This window comes from Convolutriloba macropyga, chromosome 13 (assembly GCF_964194025.1).
Source record: "Convolutriloba macropyga chromosome 13, txConMacr16.3, whole genome shotgun sequence".
Classification (NCBI taxonomy): domain Eukaryota; kingdom Metazoa; phylum Xenacoelomorpha; order Acoela; family Convolutidae; genus Convolutriloba; species Convolutriloba macropyga.
This window is the reverse complement of record NC_134480.1, coordinates 14,227,857-14,242,928: the sequence shown is the minus strand read 5'-3', so window position 1 is coordinate 14,242,928 and position 15,072 is coordinate 14,227,857. Positions and strand designations below refer to the sequence as shown.

The window sequence follows — 15,072 nt, the reverse complement described above, 5'->3', positions numbered from 1 at the left end:
GTGTGATTGAATGGTGTGTAAAATGGAATGACAAAAATTAACATATTTGAAAAAAAAAAACATTTTAAATTTGAAATAAGAAATTTCGGATCTATTCTGATCCCCCCCAGTGTTTTTTACGACCCCCCGTTACAATTTTTATGTTGTTATATAACACATTACTATGTAAGAAAATAGCACGTGCACCATGGGGTCATAAAAGATTTACGCTCACTAAGCTGGGGGGGGGGGCGAAACAGAAAAGATCCGAACTTTCGACTAAAAGGATTATTTTATGGGCAATGTCAAGCTAAATTCCAATGTGAATGATCTCACTACTCGTTGACTTCTGTAGTGAGCGGCCGAGAAAATAAGAACTATCAAAGAAACGAGAAAAACGATGACAGCAGAGAACAATTAAGCATAGTAGCAGTTCTTTCAGTGAAAAAAAAAATTAATTGCAAACTGGCAGTGGTCGTGACAGCAAGGTATAACAAATAGAAAACAGAGAAGAATAAAAAAATTCTGCGCAGTTACAGCGGTATTGGGAGGCAAAATTTATGGTGTTTTTGAAGCTGTAAATATATTTAAAGATCCTAGTTTGACTTATCTGAAAGCCAAAGAAACTGGAGTAGTTTATCAAAAGTTTGAGCCATTACTATTTAATTTAAAAATTAATTTTGGGTTTTGGAATTTACTTAGTGTTTGTTTCTGTTTTTAACGTTATTGGCTGCTGTCATTACTTTTTTATGATCACTGGTTCAATTTTCCGGATTCCCACATTTCGGGGACAAAACGGAGCACTCCCAGAACAAGCAAAATCAATCCATTAAAAAAATCTTTTGGAATTTTATTACAGTTTTTTAAGCGAGTCAGTTTACAGCTAGGGGACATTTAAGGACAAACACACGATTTTATTTTTTTTACATAAAAGTTTTAATAACAAGGAAAGCTAAGAATGGAAATTCTGTCTGTACTTTTACTCTATTTGCTTGGATAAAAGTTCAGAAAACAACCAGACCCATATAATTAGTCAAAACTGATTGAATTTTAGGCGTTACAAAAGTTTTATTTTGTCAACTAATGAAAATTGGAAATGAGAAAAATCAAAAACGTCCAACAAAATTTTACACTCTTTCAATGTCAAAAGTCGTCAACTACTAAGTAATTTTTTTGCTTTCTCGGTGGATATTTTCTTCCCCAGTATTTTCAGGCTCCTCACTAACAAATGATGTATTGTTATATAGCACACTGCTATATAAAAATTTAACACGTGTGCTTGTGGGCAAAAAAGTAGGAATAACTAGGCTCGGGTGAATCAAAATAGAGTCAGATTTTACTATTTAGCTGTAACTGCGAGTGGTAACTTTAACATTTTCTTTTTTGTCCCAGTGCTCCTCTTAGAGTCTCAAAAAGACCAATAGGATCCAAATTATTGACAAGAAAATTGGTATCTATTCTGTTTCGGCCCCCAGTGTTTTTATGACCCCCAGTTACAAATTATATGTTGTTACATAGCACGTTACCATTAAAAAATAGCACGTGCGCCTGGGTTTAGTAAAAGATTTATGCTCACTAAGCTGGGGGGGGGGGGGGGGGGCAAAACAGAATAGATCTGAAATTTGGTTGGAATCAGTTTTGAACTAAATTATGTCAAGGATCAGTGCCACTTGTTCCAACCCCCTTCTTAACCCAAGTGCACGTTAATGTTTTTACATAAATTTTTAGGGTGGGGGTGAAACAGAATACATCTTTTTCAGAAAGTTTGACTGAATCGGGATAACTACTCTTTATTTAAGGCAGTTTTGGAAATTCTCTTCTGTAAAATAATTGGATCTATTCTGTTTCGGCCTCCCAAGCTTAGTGAGCATAAATCTTTTATGACCCCCAGGCGCACGTGCTATTTTTTTACATAGTAACGTGCTATATAACAACATATAATTTGTAACTGGGGGTCATAAAAAACACTGGGGGGCCGAAACAGAATAGATTCAAATAATTTTTAAACAATTTTGTCAACGTTAGTACTATGGCACATTCCAAATTCGATAAACCGTCCACCTTCAAGCTTGTGTTAAAATTTAAAAGTCTTAACTTTTCCTTTAATGCCCCAGCTTAGTGAGTGTCTATTATATGATTTACTATGTAATGATGGAACGTACTCTGTAACTAGGGGGTTAATAACGTAATGTGGGGCGCAAGCTGCACAGTTTGAGAATTCGAAGCTATACAATTTGAAATACTGGAACAGAAAATCCTATTGGGGGTTCTTAGACCTTAGACATCCAAAAATTACACCTTTTCTTTTCGAAGTTCCTAATTTGTCGGATCTATTCTCTGTTTCGCCCCCCCCCCCCCCCCCCTTAGTAAGCAAAAATTTTTTATGACCCCACGGCGAACGTGCTCTTTTCTTACATAGTAACGTGCTATATAACAACATATAATTTGTAACTGGGGGTCATAAAAAGCGCTGGGGGGGGGGGTGCCGAAACAGAAAAGATCCGATTTTTCCCTCAGATAATTTTGACATCAAAAGTCACAAAGTCACACAAAGTCACTCATTCATTTCCCACAATCAGTCTCCTCAAGTCAAAAAATTTCTGATTTCATTTCGCCATTTTCTTGTCATTGTGTGATTTTTGCGGTTCGACTCCTCCGATCTCATAATTTGGTCCAAAACCAAAATAAGCCGTTTATCAGAACAAAACAGAGATCAACATGTCTGTAATAGCGACACTTAAACTCGTGTCATTTTTCATGTTTCAAAGTACCGATGCGTATTTCATGCAAGATCGGGCTATCATCGGAGGTCATCAGTCCCCAAACAGGGAGTTCTATGTCTTCCTCCGATTGACAACGGAACAGTTTCCTTTTCACTGAAGACCTTTTAGTTTTTTGGATCATTTTTTTCCATTTGCCCGGAATTAAATATACCCCAAGGCACCCCATATTAGTTGGCATATGACATATATAGCCCCCATTACGGCGTATAAATCATAATTTCCCGGGGGGGGGGGGGTAGCTATAGTGGGCGAAACCCCTATAATTGGTGCGGGGCTATAATGGGGGTTACTAAGATAAGCAATATATTGTGAAACAGCGAATGGTGAAACGCAACTAGTGGAAGCGGACCTTTCTCATCCTAGCCCTACCCCCCCCCCCCCCCACCAGCACCACACACACACGCACACACAAGAAATTATTAATGGGAAACACCCAGCTAGCCGTTACTATGTAAGAAAATAGCACGTGAGCCTGGGGGGTCATAAAAATTTGTGCTCACTGAGCTGGGGGGGGGGGGGGGGGCAAAACAGAATAGATCCAAAAAATAGTTGCAAAGAGGAAACAGTTCCACTAAATAGTACGGGGGAGTGGCTGAATGTGGGGGGTCTATAATTGGGAAGAACACAGTGTTGACAGCCGCACATTGTCTGGAGGGAGTGACAAATATAGAGATACAATGGGGAGATTTCACTTCTATGGGAGGAAGGGTCACAAAAACAGGAGCTGCAACATATACCAAGTAAGCTATACTATGGTGCCAAAAAGCAAGGGTATGTACACCTGGCGATTCAGGTCTTTCTATTGAAGCCCCCCCCCGCCCCCCACCTTGGTGGTCAGATAACCGATACCCCCCCCCCCCCCTCAATCATGGTAAATATACAATGGAAGGTCTGTAATTTCTCAGGGGGGGGGGGGGCAGGGGTTATAATGGAAAAGACCGGACGATTCTTTAAGAAACGTCGGGACTGTCCCATTATAGGCCCCTCATGAAATTACACCCCCCCCCCCCAGCTGACCAATCTGGGGGGGGGGGCTATAGATTATTTGACCACTAATCTGGGGGGGGGGGGGGGCTATAATAGGAAAGAACCGAAACGTCAAACAAAATAAACATTTTTGTTCTTTTTCCGTTTGAATGTCCACTGGACTGGGTGGGAGGGGAGTTTAGGGGGCGGAACAGACTAGATCCGACGGTTTTTTTAATGTCGTCAGATCTAGTCTGTTCACAAATTTAACACATTTAACACAAAGTCTAGCTTAACACAAATTTCTCACATCTGTATAAACTTTGATCCGAAATTCAAATCATTATCAATTTTTTTTAAAACAGTCTATTTTGATAATAGCTGCTTAAAAAGCGCCCACCATTTACAGCTGGATTTAGATCCAGACTATAAAAGTTTCCCCACTACTTGTCGTGGAACAAATCGCCGACTGTTTCATTTCTCCAAAAGACTCGAATAGAATCAAACGACCGGAAACAAAGACAAAGCTCCAAAAATTGTTAAAAATTATCTGGAAGTAGATTCAATGACATGTTTCATAACTTTCTCAGTAATTTATAAGAAAAAAAGGATCTATTCGGTTTCGGTCCCCCAGTGTTTTTTATGACCCCAGTTACAAATTATATGTTATATAACACGTTACCATGTAAGATAATAGCACGTGCGTCTGGGGGTCATAAAAAATTTATGCTCACTAAGCTGGGGGGGGGGGGGGGGGGTCAGAATAGATCCGAAAAAGACTACGTAGTGGCTTCAGCTAAAGGTCACCTAAGGAAAGGATCTCAAATTTACGTCTGATTTTATGTTTCTTGAAGATGTGTCTTAGTTAAAACAATTTATTAGAAAAAATTTTGAATGCAAACATTTATATAGGCATCAGTGAAAACTAATACAAGAAAAATTTTAGCCAAGCTGCAATTCTGAAGTACGACATAATATCTGAAAGCGCTTCGCGGTTTTCGATAAACGCCAGAAGTTCTCAGTGACTTCAAGCAGAGCCACTTAAAATACAAAAAGCGCACGTTTGTTTTTCAGCAAGCAGTAATACAAACTAATTTTTCTGTAAAACTTAACCTCTGTAATGATTTTCGAAATTGAGGATAAGTGTGAGCTTTCAAAATAAGTAATATAAGAACATAAAAGTTTATTTGGATCCTTTCCGTTTGTGCCCCCGTAGGTTATGCATTTCCAGTTACAGCACGTGCCACTGTATTGTAAATCAAGTTGTAAAAATATGGCACGTGAGTCTGGTGGTTGCAAATAATATGCACCTACTAATATGGGAAGGGAGGCCCGAAGGAAAAGATCCGTTTATTTATATGTTTGATCGCGAAGACCTAGCCTTTACAAAAGCGTTTAAAGATAATTTTGGATGGCAATTTTAATTGCTCTCAAACGAAGTTTTTGGCAATTATACTAGTCCTGTCGGTTTTTTATGCGATTTTTTGCTCGACCGATTTTTCGTCTGCCGTTTTTGACTTTTCGTCCTCAAAAACGGGATAAACAGGTAGCGCACAGCGGGTATTAAGTGCTCCTAGAGCCTTTCAAATCTCTTTCAGCTCAAACTGTTTTGGAGACATACACTTATGTTGTGAATGGCGGTTGAAGACACCCCCACTGTTGACCCCCCTCCCCACTATTTTTTTGACATTTATTGTCATTATTCATGTTTCTCATGTTTCTCAGCCAAACAAAAAATCTCCGTGAGGGTTTGATAATAATTTACTGAAAATTGTTTTTTTGTCCATGGGTTAGTTTTTAACTTTTATCATCACAAATTTTAGCAGTTTTGATGCAACTTGCAATTTCTTTTCGAATTTTTTGAAATTTTATGTCATTTTTTAGGTTTCTCTAGCCTGAAGAGCCACATAGCATCCTTCAGGGTTTGATTATAGGTTGCTGCATAATTCTAGATGTAATGGAATGTTTTTCAAGATTTTAGTATCAGAATTTAAATACAAATTTCGGGCACCAGGGACCTCCTTCAAGGTTTGATGATAAGCTATCGCATAGCTTCTTGTGAAGGCCGAGCATTAATAATTTCCTCAAACATTCATTTCATTAAAACAATTTTTATGTCGACCTAATTTGTTTCTAAATTTCATACATTTGTAAACGTGTAAAAAGAGCCCCAAAACGTGCGAACAGGCTGACCGGGTTAAAATCTTAACAAAATGAGGTCACTAAAGCTGCTGTATACCAAAATTGCGTTTTACAACAACTAACAACAAAGTTTTTGACTTTTCTAAAAAATCACAGCTGCTGCCACTTATACAGAAGTGAATTGAAAGATCTAAGACTCGTGAAATTCCGCATAGATCTGATTTCACGCACTTCAAAGCTTAAAAAAGTAAGTGTGTGTGTGTCGCAGATTGCGGTGAACAATCAGAAAATTAAGCCTGAGCTTTGTTGTGATCATAGAAACCGGTTTCAGTTTTGTGGAGAAACGGGAGCTCTAGCTTCAGTAGAATTCAAGATTTATTAGTTGAAGTCAGGTTGGCTTTGAAAGAACTAAGAAAACTGTTTTCACAAGAAAATCCAGTCTGCCTAACAATCTCACTTGAGCAGTAAAATACTGTGTCTTGCTAACGTGAAACTTGTAATTTATCTTATGTTCGATTTAGTCTTGAACGTTTAAGTAACTTGAGAGAAAGGAAATTAAACAACCTCTGATAGCTGAACATTAGGGTGACAAAAGTTCCTCTTCTTTGACCAGACGAACGACTTATAATCAGTTCGTTGAAAGTAATAGCCGGTGAAAGATAGATTTTCAATTCACAGACTTGAGTTTTCCAAACCAAAAACCTAGATGCTACGTCGTCTCTATGGCTTTGGCCCCAGTGACTAACGAAGGACCTCTGTTTTGACCAACAATTCAAGTCCGCTTACGGCAAAAGACGAGTTTCCCTCTGTGAATTGTGTTCTATTCTGAAACCGAATGTACCCCCTTAGATTCGTTTATAACCATAAACAGTGAGCAACCTATAGGGATACAAGTTTTGGTTTTGAATAGCCCCAAGCTGAATTATTGAGTTATTAAACAAAACTTAGAAAAAATATTTGATTATTGAATTGGAACTTACTGAGAAGTTCCAGCAATTGATTTGATTATTCAGCAAAGCTGAGCGATTAGTTATTTGGACTAATAAAACAAGGTTTAATGCAACGGTGATTTACAGAATAGCGGATATAAAGTTACAAACGCGAACTGCACAATTTAGTATCCCGAGAGCTTGTAAACCGCTAATAACGAACTGGGCGGTATAAAGTATTCCTTGTCATTGATAGGAAAGCAGCCGTTACATTTGGTCCGCCGACCCGGACGGTGGAATACAAACCGCTGTCTAATCTCGAGCAAAACAAAAGGCCAACGAGGCAATTCGAGTTGCACAGTCAAACGACGTTGAGGTGCCAACTTTGTCGAAAACGAAACCACGGGACAGAAAAGCGTCAAACTGCGGCGTCAAAAAAAACAAATTGTGACTCGGTCAGGTAGTCACAGCAACCTCGAGAGACAAATCAAATACTGCGTAAAGCAGATTGAGCTAAAGGAGAAAAAAGGCTACGAACTGATCAAAAATAAGGATGGGCCTAGCAAAGTTAAAACAGTATATAATCAAATTTTGCAATTCGATTTCAGCCTAGAGAAGCTACTTGACAAGAGGGATGATATCTTTAACAATTTGGAATTCTACCGACGACACAAAATCCAACAACGCGATTTTTTCATCAACATAGAAGCCGATTAATTGCCATATATCCACAGCCAGACAAGTTTAGCGGATCTGCAGAATCAGTCCCCTCTCAAAGCAGGGCTGCAGAGTCAGATGATAAAGCTCCAAGATCTATGGGAGAAACTTCCCAAGGTCCAAATAAAAATCAACAAAAGGAAAACCAAGACAACGAGTCTAAAGCGTCTTCCGATAAAAGCGCAAAGAAAGCAGAGAAACTTGCAGCTCTAGAGAAAGAATTCAACTCCAAGATGCGTTTGAAAAGTATTGAATTTGAAATGAAGCAAAAGGAGATTGAGATGGAACTGCACCGGTTGGAAGAAGGTGCGCTCAAACTGCAATACGAAAAGGAAGCGCTTGATGCCAGAGACTTTGGTTCTGATGATGGTATAAGAAGCCGATCACCTTTCAATTGGAAAAGTCCGGGGAGCAAGGACGTCTTCCGCTGCCTCGACCAATCAGATAAGTTTGCAAACTTCAAGGACTGTAGTTTTGATCATACAGAGAACGGGCACGACAACTATCGAGTCAGTTTCGGTCGAGAAAGCTTACTTAAATCCAGATCCCCAAGCGGCGAACGAATCAAACTCAACCGTTTACCCGACCGGTCTGTGCAAAATGTACTAAGCAGTAGTAGTCAGCTACCAATGTTGAAGTTAAATTCCTTTGACGGAAATGCACTTGAGTGGCCGGAATGGTTGAACATGTTTGTAGCAACCGTTCGTAACCGTGCAATACCTAGCTCAGAGAAAATCAACCACTTGAAAACAATGTTAACTGGCAAAGCAAGAGCGGCTATAGCAAGTATGAGCTACTCCGGAGATCTATATGATAATGCTTGGGCTTTGTTGGAGCGGAAGTCGACCTTAGTTATGCTGTTTAGATCATAACCAATTAAATAGTTTCATATTGGTTAAGCTCTAAACAATGACACGACAGTCAAACCCTTGCAAGTGCAGTGTGTGTAAACGGAACATCAAAGACAATGATAAATCGGCAATATCATGCGAGAAGTGTGAGCTTTGGTTCCATGGTCCATGTGTATCTCTATCAGTTGACGATGTGGACTGGCTTGGAGCAAGGAAAAACTGCAAATGCATTTGTGATACCTGTGATAGTGATCAGCTCTTCCCATCCGAAGCTAAGTTGACAAAGACTTTAGATGAGAATAAAATTGCTGACAAAGTTGCTGTTGCCTTGTCTGCTAAAATCGGTACTGAAATACCAAAAATTATTGAGCTAGCATTGCCTAATCATATCAAGGACAATTTCGAAAAAGTTTTCAACGAGACTTTGCCATCTTCTCGTGATGCTGTTCTAACGAATAAGAAAATTAAGGGGCATAAAACGGCTAATGAGCCAATGCAGTTTCTGATTAACGGTCTGCCCGAAAATGCAAATTCTTATAACAAACTTATAGAGTCTGACACGAAGCTTCTTGACGAGGCCTTTTATGGGTCTGAAATCAGAAGGAAATATTGTGCAAGCAAGACGCCTTGGAAAGTTCAAAAACCCTGCTTACAAGGAAAGACGCCTTTATAGACCAATTCTGATTACAACAAACAGTCATGGAAAATTGTTTTGCACGCAGCCATTATCTAAAAGATTTTCGCATTCCAGTGTATATCAAAAAGTTTTTGACGCAATCCGATCGAGAATTGGAAAAGAAGATTCTGTCAAAGAGATTTCAGATGATCGGTGAAGGCAAAAGTAAAAAGGATTTTGGAATCAGAAATTTACAACTTTTCTACCAGGGAAACCTGGTGAACTTGAATGAATCGGTAAATTGACTAACAACGAATGCTAATTGTCTACTTGTAAATTGCCAATCTATCAATTGTCTTGAAAAACGATTAAAATTGCTGAAATTAGTGCAGGTGGAAAAAATTAGCTTAATATTCCTTACAGAAACTTGGCTCGATAACCAGATCACAGATTCTGAAATATTTCCTGGTGGATCACACACTGTTATTTCACGCTTAGACAGAAAAAAAGGTGGACATGGCGGAGTTTTAATAGCAGCATCGTCTGCTATGTCCCATCTAGTATTTGATTTATCAGAAGACAGTTACCCCTTTTCAGCTGCTTGTGCAGTTGTCCAAATAGAAAAAGCTGTGTTCTTTATTGTAGTGTACAAACCGCCGCCGTCTTCGAAATTCTTCTTTAGCAATCATATTTTGATGGAATCGATGTCATTTTATATCAACAATTTTAATACATTCTGCCTTAAACGTGGTTTGAATTCGAATTTCGAGCTCTATGTTGTAGGTGATTTTAACATGCCCAAGGTAGCTTGGGCATGTCTCTCCTCGTCTAGTTCTTCAGATAATGTTTTATTGGATTTTTTCACGGACTTAGGTCTAAATCAAATAATTAATGAGGCTACGCACATTCGTGGGAACTGCCTAGATCTCATTTTCACTTCTCTAGAGTCAATTCCATTCCATCTCCCAAAAGAGCCTTTCTCAGATCACTTTCCAATAATTTTCCAAGTTCCACTCATCAATAATTACAGAAGTATACGCATCTCTACTTACTCGAAATCATCTTTCAGTATTCAAGCGTTTAATCAAGAGCTTTTTTCGCTGTACGAACTTCTAACTTTCCAAATTAAAGCCTCTGATTTCTTTTCATTATGGTACTGTGAGCTGAAAAAAGCGTTCTCGGTTTCGATAGCTAAGAAACGCCGAAAGCGTGTATCAGCTCCGTTTTTCTACTCTTCGCAAACCATGCATTTGTTTAATAAAAGCGAGATGATCAGGAGAAGGCTGGAAAAAGATTGGACACTATCGGACTCATTGAAAATGAGGGAAAGTCAGAAAGAGCTTTCAGAGTCAATTGAACTTGACACGAGTCTTCTTATTGAGAAATCTAATTTGACGAGCAGGAATGACTGTTTCAAGCTACTCAGGACTCTCAAGGAGACTAGCGCTTTTCCGCCTGTGATGAATTACGACGGTGTCAGTTTTTCAACTGACGATAAAAAGGCAAATGCATTCAATGATTTTTTCAGCTCTGTCTATAGTTGTAAAATTCACGAAAATGTTCCAATAGCTTTAGATTCGAGTATTAAATTACAAGATGTTACGTTTGGAGTTCTGGAAATTGAAAAAATATTGAGCAAATGTGATGACAGTTCTTCCATGGGCTCAGATCAAGTACCATCTTTCTTGCTTCGTGATGGCTGTCAAGTTTTAGCCCCAGCAGTTATGGCATTATTTCAAGTTATTCAAAAGTCCTCGCATTGGCCTAAGGAATGGAAAATCTCATATATCACACCACTACACAAAAATGGTTCAACAAGTGACGTTAAAAACTATCGTCCGATCAGCTTGCTTCCAAAACTTTCTATTGTTTTTGAAAAAATGTTGTTCAATTTTTTGTATCCACTAGTTAGGCCGCTAGTCACAAACGCTCAGCACGGTTTTATGAAGAGACGCAGCACAACTACTCAACTTATTTCATATTTTGATGTTCTTTACAACAATCTTGACAAAAATTTTCCTTGTGCTAGCGTCTATTTTGATATCAAAAAGGCTTTTGATTCCGTTCCGCATCATAATTTACTAAGAAAACTGGCAGCATTTGGGTTTGACGACGCTTTTCTTCATCTTTTTTCGGATTATCTCCAAGATCGACACCAAATTGTCCGTATAGGATCTTGTTTTTCTAGGCCCTCCGTTGTAACATCTGGTGTCCCACAAGGAAGTGTCCTTGGACCACTTCTGTTTATCTTGTACATGAACGATCTTGTTGACCATGTGCAAAACTCCCATGTTTACTTATATGCCGACGACCTAAAGGTCCTATGCGTTCATTGTTTCGAAGGTCTGCAATGTGACATCAATGGTATTTATGAATGGTCACGCAAAAATCAACTTGAATTTCATCCAGAAAAGTGTAAAGCGATGAACTTTAAATGCAGCCAGTCTCCCTTATTTCTAGGAGAAGCGGAAATTCTTTTGACTAGAGAGATTATGGATTTGGGAATGCTAGTTACTGAAGATCTCTGTTGGACAACACATGTTAAGACGAAACTTGCGAAATGTAATAAAATTTTTAATTTTTTGAAAAGAAGCATACCGTTTCAAGTTTCTATTCTCCGCAAGAAAACGTTGTACCAAACGATGATTCTATCTGTGCTACTTTACGGCTCCCAAGCTTGGTGTATTACAACTGGTATTTTGAAAGTGTTAGAAAAGTTTCAGCGCAAAGTGTTGCGCTGGGTTATTAGGTCTGAGGATTACAACGAGACACTTTCAAAACTAAATTTGTATCCAATTTGCTATCAAATTGCGCGAGCTGACCTTATTCTACTATGGAAAACTTGGCATGGAACAATGGAGAGTGACTTAAAGCTGCATGTCAATAGTACGACACTCAGCTCCCGAGGATCAGTCAAAACCTTTTTTGAGCAACCGTTGAACAAAAAATTCAAAACTGACAACTGTTTTCTTAGTCGAACTATCCACTCCGCCAATTACTTAATTTCTATCAACGTCATTGACTTTAGGTCATCTTTCAATATTTTTGTAAGAATTTAGATAATTTTCTCATGGCCAAAACACTTTCTTTTAATTACTTTCGGCCATGTACATATTTTCTTAAATGTCGCTGTGTGGACTGCAGATCTTAATTTGCTACTGTGCTTTGTTAATTTGTACTGTCATGTCTTTCTTTTACTATGTATTCCTCTTGTTGGAATTTAAGTCTTTTACTACTACTACTACTACTTACCTAATTGTTGAAGCACAACTCAATACTCTTTTGCGAAATCAACAGGCGATCCGAATGCATGATTCAAAAGCTTTAGTCAGTTATTCAACAACCATCAGTAACGTAGCCAGTGTTCTGAAGCACTACAAATATGAAGGCGACTTGCGATCTAGTGCAACACTGCCAATCCCGATTGAAAAGTTGCCACCTAATCTGAAGGAGAAATGGTGGTTCTATGTAGATGAAACCAATGAGGACCGACCAGATCTCTGTGTCTCCTAGAGAACTGGCTATCAAGAATGTCATTCGCTTACGAAGGCATGTCGCAGCCCACGGGGGAACGTAAGGAGGATCATCGACGGAATGCGAACAAAACCAAGCAGTTCTCTAAATTCTCGAATTTTAGTGCGAGTTCAAACGCAAAGGAAGCGCAGGCAACGATTAGCAATCACTGCCCATTAGCCGATAGAGCGCACAAAATTTGGAACTGTCCTGTGTTTAAGAACGTGAACGTGAATGATCGTTATGCAGCTGTAAGGAAGCAACGCTTATGTTACGGATGTCTGGGAAAAGGACATTCAATCAAAGATTATAAAGTCAACGCTTGTGGTATATATGGATGTATCAAAAAACACAACCGATTGCTACACTCAGAAAACCAAATGGACGAGGGCAATCACGCAGTCAACGTAAGCGCAGCAACAATCAGTCAAATTAACGAAGTTTCAAGTTTTCTTCAGATAGTTCAAGTCTTAATTCTTAACAGGTTAAACACATATGCTTTCCTCGATAGTGGATCAACGGTATCATTCATCCATCAAAGCGTTAATGTGAAGCTGCAGGCCAAAGGTACCGATGTTACGCTTAACATAGCCGGCATAAATGGAACGAAAGATTTGAAGACACCGAATGGTGTCCATAAAATAAAAGGGACCGCTTTCGAAAGTACATTCGATCGAAGCGTTTGTACACCCGTCAGTTTCATTGGGAACCACAAACTGAGACTACAACAAGCTGAAGCAAAGCTTTAACCACTTGAACGTTCTCCCAAACAAAATGTTCAACTTGATGGACGTCGGCGTCATTCTCGGTCAAGATGCTTACGAGCTACCGAGACCATTGTACTACAGAATAGGAACACCATTTGAACCTTTCGCCGTTCTAACAGAATTAGGATGGGTAGTCAGTGGACCCATGACGGGCAAAAGAAGACAAAATGGGTGTCATTTCGCCTTCAAAGAAGATGTGAAAGTGGCTGAGAAAATCCGAAAATGGAGGGACATAGAAACATATGCTTCCAAAATTAACGTCGTCAGTCAGTCAAAGAAGGAACTGCATGCACAAAAGATGCTAGAGAGTACGACGAAGTTCACAGGCTAGCGGTACGAAGTGGGAATGCTTTGGAGTGAACCAGAGCCCAACCTGCCGAACAACTACAGCTCAGCTTTGGGTCAGCTTCACTCACTGGAGCGAAGATTCGAAAGGGACCCGAACCTCAACAGTCGATAGATACAGACGTAGAGAAGGGATTCGTAAAGATATTGGACGAGTCCGATGTGAAGGGCAGTTTCGGGAAAGAATGGTATTTGCCACACCATCCAGTGCTAAACCCGAACAAGCCTGGGACGTGTTTGGAATGCTTCATCAAAGTACACTTGGGTATGCCTAAACGACAAGCTACTAGCAGGGCCTGATCTACTGCATGGTTTGATTGGAACGATTTTGAGATTTCGTGAAAGACCAGTTGCCCTAACAGCAGACATCGAATGAATGTTTCTACAAGTGCAAGTTCCCGAGCAGGATAGTAGTTGCTTGAGGTTTCTATGGCGCCCAAGAACTAATGAACCTGTTCAAATATACGAATATCAGCGTCACGTGTTTGGAGCAGAGAGTTCTCCAAATTGCGCAAATTATGCTCTCAAACGAGTGGGACTCGATAACGAAGAAGTGTATCCATTCGCATCAAAAGCAATACAAAACAACTTTTACATGGACGATTTCATCAAATCAGTGGAAACCCCTGAAGAGGCAATCCAAGTCTTCAGTCAGTTGTGACATCTTCTCTCGAAGCTTGGATTTCAACATACAAAGTGGATATGCATCAGCGATGAGGTTTGCGAAGCAATCCCAGTCAACTTGAAATCAATCAGCAACACGAAGCAAGTCGAAGTGGAACCCAATACAGAGGGATCTTCAGTGCTTGGACTACAATGGACTGTTAATGATGATAGTCTTCAAGTCTGCCGATAACTCAGAGCCCCTTCAAGCCCCTATAACCCAGAGGAAGATTCTGTCGCTGGTAATGATGAGAGTCTTCAAGTCTGCCGATAACTCAGAGCACCTTCAAGCCCCTATAACCCAGAGGAAGAATCTGTCGCTGGTATCTTCTGTATTTGACCCGATCGGATTGTTTGCTCCGTTCAGCGTTACCATGAGACTTCTCAAAGGCATCTGGACTAAAAATCGTCAACATTGGGACAACCAAGTGGAGCCTGGTGAAGAAGCAGAGTTCTTGTGGTCGAAGGAACAACTTCCAATTGCAGCTGAAACAAGCATTGATAGAAGATACTTCAACAGAGAGAGAGGGATAAAACCGAACTTCATGTGTTTGCTGATGCATCTGAAGACACAATGTGTGCAGTGGCCTATCTAAGATCCCAACCAAAGGAATACTCAGCCGACTTATCATTTGTAATTGGAAAATGCAGAGTGGCACCGATGAGGAATCTTTCGATACCACGGCTGGAATTACAATCGGTAGTCATGGCAGTACGGTTGAAGGAGCACATAGTCAAGGAGCACGAAATGAAGATACAATGTTGCAGTTTTGGGTCGTACTCAACAACAGTACTGCAGTG

At 39.6% G+C, this 15,072-nt stretch overlaps 1 protein-coding gene across 1 annotated transcript in view; it reads left to right on the top strand.

The window, feature by feature from the left end:
- The first annotated feature begins 2,560 nt into the window (after positions 1-2,560).
- The window catches only part of LOC142351822 (trypsin theta-like), a 28,424-nt gene continuing 15,912 nt past the window's right edge, over positions 2,561-15,072 (top strand). The window contains exons 1-2 of the mRNA XM_075404026.1: positions 2,561-2,838; positions 3,342-3,502. Coding sequence (XP_075260141.1) covers positions 2,698-2,838; positions 3,342-3,502 — 302 coding nt within the window. The 5' untranslated portion in view covers positions 2,561-2,697. The remainder of the gene's footprint in view (positions 2,839-3,341; positions 3,503-15,072) is intronic.